The 9610-nt window shown below is 41.9% G+C and overlaps 1 protein-coding gene across 1 annotated transcript; it reads right to left on the bottom strand.

Moving 5' to 3' along the window:
- Positions 1-405: 405 nt before the first annotated feature.
- On the bottom strand, positions 406-9610 carry RNF6 (ring finger protein 6). Its single transcript, XM_011360211.2, has 5 exons — positions 9580-9610; positions 9053-9135; positions 7291-7492; positions 5857-5952; positions 406-3245 (listed from the first exon to the last, which is right to left on the bottom strand). The coding sequence occupies exons 3-5, from the start codon at positions 7481-7483 to the stop codon at positions 1498-1500; spliced, it is 2037 nt and encodes a 678-aa protein (XP_011358513.1). The 5' UTR covers positions 7484-7492; positions 9053-9135; positions 9580-9610; the 3' UTR covers positions 406-1497.

Genomic DNA, 9610 nt, shown 5'->3' with positions numbered 1-9610 from the left:
ACGAGGTCACGACTTCACTAAACCCTTTCACCCTAGGTGCGAAACGCGCGCCCTGTGCGAGCATCTCACCTACCGAAATGAATATGATCGCAAATCATAAAGAAAAACGAAATGTTAGATCTAAATCTCACAGAATCTGGCCTTGTGGTGGTTGCCCAGGCAGTATCGCCACAGAGAAACTGTGTCACGTATTCATAAACACACATCGGAGTCAGAACAGTAGTTCATTTTATCAATAGATTTTCAATTTCTAAGAATAAATATGTCTTTCCTGTGAAGACTCTGCAGCTGAATTCTCAACATCTGTAACACTGCCAGGCCCCTAGCAGGTGTGAACTAAATTTTTTTTTTTTTTGAGTGAATAAACCACAGTGGAATGACAGAAAAGAATAGTTCACATACAGCTTTGTTTTAATATTTATTGGTAGAAATAGATCTTCAATGCATATTTCATGTTCGTATAAATTCTACATTCTTTTAAGTGTATTTTGTTTCATTTTATTTGGAGTTTTTGGCCTCCCAGTGAACTTAACATACTACCTATGCATTTGATTCTTTATAGATATTTTTTTAGACTTTAAAATTAAATCCCAGAATCCATGCATATCGTGTATTTTACTTAATATAATCCAAAGAATTGTTTGCACTTTCAAAAAAGTCACAAAAAAGTTGAACTCAAGTTAAGTAACCTGTATGTTCTAAAACGTCCATGTTCCATTTCTGAATAAAGAAATACTTGTTCAATATTATATATTGCTTATTGTCTAGTAAGTCAGATTGTCAGAGACGCTTCAGTAAATTACCTCTATTTTTAAATTATCTTAATGCACTTCCTCCCAGAGATGATCCTGTAAATATTAAACATTGTGCCTTATGCAGTATTAGCCTAAAAGCTTAAATAAGAACCCAACTGGTAGTTTTTAGACGGAATTTGTTAACCTTAAAACTATATATCTATATATACATATATGGTATGTTGCATATTAAATTTAACATTTCAAGTAACTTAAATACATTTCGCAAACAGTCAGCCAAACACTCTTTCATGAGAAGATACTGTCCTTAAAAGAGAGAGTTAATGAAAGGCTGGCTTAGACACCAATGTCTGGACATAGTACTGAGCCTCTGGAATTTGAAATTCCAAGTCAAGTCAGGTGTACTATTAAGAAAAGGAAGATTGATTTTTAACCTACTGAGCTGTGCAGTGTATACAAAAGTGCTTAGCATGACAAATTACCAAAATAAAAACATCTTAAGGGTTATTTGGTTCTAGCAATATTAACTATTCTGTACTTTTGGATAATTTAACACCTGCATTTCAAATCTCACATAAATTTCTCTCTTTTTAACAAGTTAAAAATAGCACACAAAAAATAGTTCCAACTATAAGAATCTGTTCTTTTTTCATTCCGCTTAGCTCATCGCCAGTAACTCCACGAAAGAACGCCTGAAGACTCAGCTCTCCTAAGATGCGACGTTTGCACAGATCCCGTCATTTTACCCGTCGGGCGCTCCGCCGGACCCTAAGACAGGCTGCCGACAGACGGGACACGTGCAGTTCTCGGAGAGCCACCGGTCAATGCAGTGGATGTGAAACTCGTGCATGCAGGGTAAGCGCCTGAGCTTGTTTCCGGCCACGTAGTCGCTGATGCAGACGCTGCAGATCTTCCCGAGGTCGCCGTCAGCCGCGTCGTGCTCGTAGTTGCGGGTGGACAGATTGTCGATCTGCTCTTTGGTTAAACCGCGTACGTGATCCTCGTCATCGCCTTCATTTAGCAAAAAGAAGTGAGCGAGGCGAAGAATGGGGAGCGTTCCAGTCTCTACGAGGTTACTGGAATTTCGCGACGGCCTGCCGCCGTTTCGGGGGTGAGGCTGGGCGGCCTCGTGTTCACCGCCCCGCTCAGTGCTGTCTTCTCGGGCCCGCCTGCCCTGGGAGGAACCTTCGCGGTGCTGGCCGATGTCACCGCCTGCACCCAGGTTCCCCCGTTCTGAGTGCATCTCTGGCAAATGCTGGCCGTTTCTCTGAACCTCCGACTCGGATTCGGCCTCCATTAGGGAACTCAGCTCTCCAAATCCGGTCATGATCTGCCTTAAAATCGACCGAAGGGCCACGGACGAGGGTTCCACGAGCTCGTTCTCGGATATCCTGCGAAGAGGAACGGTGATGGTGCTGACGTAGGTTCGAATCCCCGACCGCTCCAAGTGAGAGATGGTGCGGCGAAAGCCCCCGCTGTTGCTTTGGATGGTGACGGTGTTCTCCGCCAGCCCCACCCGGGAGCGAGTTCTGTTCGCGATGCTGTCTCGATCCCTGTTTTCTCCAGGACGAATCCTTCTCACTTGCAGGTCCAGTGTGATTGTTGGATGTCGCGCAGCATTCGAGGACCTGCTGGATTCTTCCCCTTCTTCTACTGTTATTCTGGACACCAGTCTGGAGTTGGGGAACGGGGTATATGCTGCGCCTCTGCGTGCTCTATCTTGTTCTAAAATGACACGAGCTGGACCTCTCCTCACAGACCTGCGCACGGCTGGCTGAGCAGGTCTGCCTTCCCTCTGGGAATTACGGTAGACGGTGGTGGCACTTGGTCTCTGGAGCGGCGACCGGCTTCGGCTACTGGACGTAGACCGCAGCCGGATTGGCTCTAATCTTTGGTTTGTATTCCTCACCGTGACGTTAGTTCTAGCCCCATTTTCCCACACGTGGGCTGCTCCGAATCGCTGGCCCTCCCTGCGCCTGGGGTCACCGCCACCCGACTGGTGTGTGTGACCACTGAAATCGGCGCGGGGAGCACTAGTTCTAGGAACGCCCCCTGCTCCCCCGGTTCCACTTCTTGATCTTTCCGATGCTGAGAAAGATCCTGCTACTGAATTGCGCCCCCTTGAGCCTAGCCTAGTCCTGGAGGTGTTGGAACTGCTGCCACCAAAATTCACTGAGGTCTGGCTTCTGGTCCGCCTGGCCACAGGGCTACTTGACCTTTGCTGCCTCGTTGTCATCTGATCTCTGTTGATATCCGAAAGTGGAATGCCTGTATAATCTTCACCATGAATTTCAAATCCTCTGTTCTCATGATTTATGTGGATTTCCAGACTAAACCGAAACTCTCCACTGCTTGGGTTTGTCCGACTCACGGCTCTCCAGGTCTGGTTCCCGTGCTGTCCACTTCGAACTGCATTTCCCGTGCGACGGAAGGTGTTCAGCCACTCCAGCAGAGAATCTTCATGGGGGCCTTCCCGAGGGACTTCTGAGTCTGGAAAGCAAACCAAATCGACTTAGGATCAAGCCTTAAAATCTATTCTTAGATTTTATTGAAAGCTTGTAAGATAAAGTTTTTATTAAATTATATTTAAGAACACATGTGCATTTGAATGAATGAAAAATGGGGAGAAATGGGAAAAAGCTGTACTTTCTAAAAGAAAGGTGTATATGATAAGCATATTATAGTATACACCTACGTATTATAAAATTTCACACAGACCTATCTATTTATTACAAAACTTTCAGTATTATTTATGCAAAGCTGGGAAGAAATCCTCACTCTTGCTTTTTATCTGCCTGTTATTGGCAAAACGTTGAGGCAAACGAGAAATGTTTCTAGTACCGAAAGTATAGATTTAAATTGCTTTATTCATATGGCAATATCAACAAACTACAGTGGCAAAACTTATATATAATTCATCTTAAATCTGTGGAATCCTTCTGATAAAGGTAATTCGATCAACATTTTGACAACTAGAGATTTTTGTAACCTTAGCGATTTTACCGTTTCTCAGGAATTGTCAAAAATGTACATCTCAAGAAATCTGGCTTTCTGAATACAATGTTAGAACTACAGTATCTGTCCTTATGTGAAACTGGGAAACTTTAGGCATGTTATGTAAGTTCTCCATAGCTGAATCCTCATCTGTAAAAGGGAGATAACAGTAGTATAAATGTCACAGAGTTATCATGAGGATAAAAAAAGATACCATATATAAAATGATTAATACAATACCTGGCACATAGGAAGCGCTCAGTAAATGTTAGCTACTGTATATAGCAAAATTCATTTTCTGTTCATTTAGAACGTAAGTTCCATGAAGACTAAGGGTTTTGTCTTATTTTATTCACTGTTAAATCCCCAACCTCTACGACGGCATCTGGTACAGACTGTCAATTAATCTGGTCGAATGACTCGATTCAGAAATAAACATGTCCCAATAAACTTCTCTGACTCTGCTACTGCGGGAAACCGAAGTTTTCCATTTTCAGTCAGTGGATTATATGAGTGCAAAACGGAATGAAAAGCATTCTAATGCACCGCACAGACTCTACAGACTTCAACCTTAAAGTTTGTTCTACTGAAAAACGAGATTGCTTTGGTTTCATTTCAAGACCGCATGCTCTCATAGAAAAACTTTTAAAAAAGTTGACGCTAGAGCTGTCAATCAGCTGCTAGTGTCTTAAACAGCAACTTTAGCCATATTCTAATGATATAAGCTATTTTTCACGTGATGAGTACATTATCGATTAAAACGAAGGACCAGTATTACCAGTTGTACCAATATGAACAATTTACATATCTAAACATAAAGTAGAAAAAAGGTTAATACCTAATTTCCACTTTAATTTAGAAAAAGACATGAGTAAAAGACAGGTAAACGTTAATCATTCTAAATGCCACTTTCTTCTCTAATTACGGATGTGGTGATAAAGGGGCGTGTCTCGGAATTCACTGTTTAACAAAATCTAACCCACACCTCTCTCGCTGTAAATGCGGTGTGATGGTCACGTGGGCAGCCTGGCAGCTAAGGCGCGGCCACAGGGCCAAGCTCTCATCAATGGAATGGGAGCAGAAGTGGGATCTCACACTTTCGGGCTGATGCCTGGATCTCCTTCCCGCCAGCTGGAACCTAGATACGGTTGTGACTTAGCTAGATCACGTGGAGCACCGTGGAGCAGCAGCGTCCAGTAAAACTCTCTACCTCTGCCCTGTCCAATGTGGAAGCCACTGGCCACGTGTGACTACTCAGCACTTAAATGTGGCTAACGTGACTGAGGAACTGCATTTTCAATCTATTTAATTCGAAGTTCAATAGTCCCATGTAGCTAGTAGCCACTGTACTGGATAGCACACTGGATGTGCTGAGGAGCCTCGGCTGGCTGACGGGGTTCCGCCAGGGTTTCCGGAGCAAAGTTTGCCTACCTGCCCTGGACTGTTGACATGAAAGAAAAATAAACTTCTATCTTACTGAGCCATTGCTTTTTGGGGTTTTAACAGTCTTTGCCCTCACTAATTCAATGACCTTGCTATTCTATGTGAAGCTACTAGTAATGAGTGCCTCTGGGGGAGGAACGAACCGGTAAGAAGACATTCAGGTTGGCTTTATTTTTGACTCTCTACATTTCTCATCCGGTTTGAATTCTTTCCACAAGTACTTTTGTTTTTTATGAGAACTTCTTAAAACTTAGTGTTTGTTCAATAAAATGACAAAGCGAATACAAAAAGGACAAAACAAAGCAACAAACACGTTTCTTGACTCGGTCTTTCTGTATTGCTCTGCATAAATTTTTAGAAGCTAGGTTTAGTCATATGACTTTACAACAAATAGTGTGTCCATTCTGAGATCAAAAAGAACTATGCTGGTGACTAACTCGATGATATGCTGGTTCACCCGCGAGCTCCCTGAAGGCTACCTGTGAGCACTGGCAGCCCCCGTCCTACACTGCCTGATTACACCGCTTTGCGCAGACTACGTGAGCTATCTGAGTCGTAAATCGAAACTGGAAAACATTACAAACATGTCGTACAAGATCCGGTACGTTCACTTCTGCAATCGCTCCCACCAAACCTGTTCCTTAAGAAAAGGAGTCCGCAGTACCTCTGGGGTTTGTCCCATTTCTCAAGCCAGGCTGAGACGCGAGTTGCTCCTTGACTCCATCTAACCGCCGTTGCAGTTCTTCGGATGTTATTTCTCCTAAAATAATGAAAAATTGCTCACTGAAAATAAGAACTTTAAATTACTGAGTGTTATTATGACTCATGAATGGAAAGGCTAATCTTTAGCAATCTGTAGGAGACATTCTATCCTTTTCACGTTCTGTAAATTGAAGACGGTTAAATACATTTAAATGATGTAAATACACATCATTTTGGTTGTGTTTCATTTATTAATGTTTTATACAATTATGATTTAATTCGAATAATTAATAAAGGGCTCTCGGTTGATATACTTAGGAACCCCTAAGTTATAATTCATGGATTTTTCTCATAGTTAAAAAGGAATTAAGAAGGGAGTATTCCTAGAGAAAACATCAAATCTTTATTGACTTGAATTTTATACCGATGACCCAAATAACTCATGATATATAGGTCATCAACATAAAATATGCAATATACAAATATATTAATATAAGACACATAAGTTTCACTGAATTCATCTGTGAACTCAATTTGTAAAAAATTTAGGGAGCACACTGAACTTTAGGGGAGTTATAAATTCAGCTAAATTATTATACCTCGAATGATACAATTGGGTTTTAAATACAGCCGTCTCCCCTTCTCTGCAGGGAATATGTTCCAAGATCCTTAGTGGATGCCTGAAACTGACAGTATTGAACCCTATGTATGCTACGTATTTTCCTATACGCACACACCTATGATAGTTTAATTTACAAATTAGGCGCAGTGAAAGATTAACTTAATGGCAATAATAATAAAATAGAACAAGTATAGCAGTATATACTAATAAAAGTTACGTGAATGGAATGGCTTTGGGGCCATTATTACGTGAAATAAGGGTCACCGCACATAAGCACTGCGATGCCATGGGCCATCTGGTAACGGAGACTCAGTGACTGGCGCGTGGGCAGTGCATGCAGTCCGGAGACGCTGGACAAAGGGATGATTCAAGTCCAAGGCAGGAAGGCGCGAGATTTCATCATGGTACTCAGAACGGCATGAAATTTATTACCATGAGTAACTGAAACCTCAGAAAAGTGAAACTGCGTGGGGGGAACTACGATGTTTTTATTTGTACGAATATCACTTAAGAGAATTAGGAGCATCTCTGTAAGTATCTGACGCTACTATGTACATTAATCTGTCAGTATAACAGTGTTCCGTGTCTGATATTCTTACCTACTTATAAAATATAGAAGCAAGCCAGTTATTTTCTATTTTATGTCAAAAAGCCCTTAGCCACAGAAACAGTACGCCCTATTTTGGGAGCGAGGAGAGGGGGTAAAAACTCCTTATTTTGAAATTCCTCCTTATAATGATGAAAAAGGGGTCTCCTCTTTCGCCCATTTCTTACCAGGGGTGCCTAAAAGATTATGGTCTCTCATCAGCCGGTAATCTTCGTCACTGAGTTCATTAATGAACTGATAATAGGCTTCTTCTCTGTGGAGACGCTCTTGCTGCCAAATTCTCTCATTCTCACGATGACGATGGTCTTGAAATGAGGTTTCCTCACCACCACCATCTGACCTAGATCTAGACTGATTCATACTGTCTTTCTGTTCAGACAATATACATAAAAACAAGGTATTAGTTATAGACTACACACATGGCTTTATGCTTTTAACGTGTAGTTTTTTTCATTTTCATTTTTAAATTTTGTTCCTTACCGAATACTTCATGTGCCAAAGCTTGCAGGGAAGAACTTACATGTCAAATGGAAAATAGCTTCTAGCAGAGACAGCACAATCGGACCTAGTTCTTCGCCTAAGGCTATCGTTTAAGTCAGACTGGATTTGGTTTCACCATCCGTTTCTCAAACCCGAATACCAAAGTGATTATCTCATTGTTACCCTTGACTCTCCAGTAAAGTTGGTCTAAAAGCCTTCAGCGATGTTTCAGATATCTGGGTACTTCATGTTAGCATGCAAATTTTAAGCTTGAATCATACACAGTCTTTACCTAATAAGCAAATGGCTATTGGGAGGGTATTATTTACTTTTATTTCCAGCATGGATGGGTATTCTTCTCCAAATAAAGCTCGTATATGTAATATCCCCCTCCCCACGCTGCACATTGTTGAGGTGAAAATAGCTTAGCCTACTGTACCTGCTGAACAGACTCGGCGCCGATCTCTCCTTAAACCTGACAGGAGACCGGACTCGATGTGTGGCTCTGAGGATTAAGTGCCTCGGAGCGCTTTGTGTCTCCCCATCCCAAACCTCATCCCTAAGCCCAGAAAGGTTAGTCCCAGAGGTTTCGGGGTGCCAATGAACCTTTCTGACCCTCCCTTGGCAAATGCTATTTTTAGATTCTATTTAAATATCATTCCTAGTTTACTTTTAAACTGTAAAGAAATCAAGGAAGGAAATTATTTGTTTCATAAATATTTAAGAGTTTCTTAAACAGATCTATTTAGTAAGTCGTTAAAGCAACAGTTTTCACCTGGGAGTGCACATCAAACTCATTTGAGAAAATTTTAGGAAATACAGTTGCCCAGGTCTCTTCCCCAATCCTAGGTCAGAATTTTCCAGGGTCGGGCCAAGTCCATCTTGAAGAGCTAAACTGGGTGTTCCGTGGATGAAATAAACTCTTCCTTGACAATTTCTGGTATGTGATGTAGCACAAGATTTAATAGAGGCTGGAGGATCAAACGAGCGATATTGCCAGTAAAGCAACTGTGGCAACTCTGACTCAGGGTTTAATAAGCAAACTACTTGAAATATAAAGTGAAATTAGTCTATAAGTCTAAAGTATTGTATGAGTAAGCAACTATCAAATTTCATGCACATTCTGATATTAAATTACAAATTCAAGGATTTTTTTTACAGTGATTATTACATCATTTTTAAAGGACAGATCTAGGAGCACTATTCGATCACAAGTAAATTAACATCCCTAGAGTCAAGATTTCTTTCCATTTTCAAAATAATCAAGACTAGACCGTCGTTAGCAAAAAGCATATTTGGTAGTAGAGCAGTAATAGGATTTTTGTATTATACAACTTAAGAATTTGAAACGTATCATCAAATGCAGCTACCCTAACAGCATCTAAAACTCCAGAGCTCCTTCTCAAAAGTAATTTTCCTGTACAATTAACCGCAAATGAAAGTGAATACCTTATTTTCCTTTCAACATGCTTTTAACATGTGCAATGGGATCCATTCTTCAATGGTTTGTGCTTTTTTTGAGAGCTGCCCATCTAAAGCAACAAAAGAGAGTTAAATTATTCAGAGTCTCTTCGAAGGCTAGGGACTGCAGGTGGTCTCCTAACTGCTGCAAAGTCAGAGCACAATCTCCAGTGGATTTTGTCAGACGCTCGCCTAGGAAATAAGATCCCCAAACAATTAGGTCAGGAAAACCTCCCGCAAGGCCCTTTCTCCCACGACGGAAACTAGGCCTTGTCGCCTACGCTGTCACTGCTCCTGGGATTCCAACTCCTCTCCCAAAGGCCTTCCTTCCTATCCCGTTCCTACTGGGATGTTGCCAGGGTCAGGTGTCTCCAGTGTACTTCTAAACCTGCACTTTCTCGCCACCCCGCCCTCCGGCCGGCTACTGGTTCCTTTCCTGGCCGTTGCGACCGAAGCTCGCGCCGGGGTACGGTCCCCACTACAATAAACCAACTGGGCTCCAGGGCCCAACCAACCTCTTCCCAACCGAGCCGCGAGTAACGCTTC

This window comes from Pteropus vampyrus, unplaced genomic scaffold (genome assembly GCF_000151845.1).
Source record: "Pteropus vampyrus isolate Shadow unplaced genomic scaffold, Pvam_2.0 Scaffold52, whole genome shotgun sequence".
Lineage (NCBI taxonomy): Eukaryota > Metazoa > Chordata > Mammalia > Chiroptera > Pteropodidae > Pteropus > Pteropus vampyrus.
Note: the sequence above shows the minus strand (reverse complement) of the source record. Positions and strands in the feature narration are given on the sequence as shown.

What these genes read in the sequence shown, in the direction of transcription:
- RNF6 (XM_011360211.2), bottom strand. Translation starts at nt 7,483, where the DNA reads ATGAATCAGTCTAGATCTAGGTCAGATGGTGGTGGTGAGGAAACCTCA. An exon ending in TAATCTTTTAGGCACCCCTG is followed by an intron (nt 5,953 to 7,290) that starts GTAAGAAATGGG and finishes TCATTATTTTAG; the next exon opens with GAGAAATAACATCCGAAGAA. An exon ending in AAATGGGACAAACCCCAGAG is followed by an intron (nt 3,246 to 5,856) that starts GTACTGCGGACT and finishes TTTGCTTTCCAG; the next exon opens with ACTCAGAAGTCCCTCGGGAA.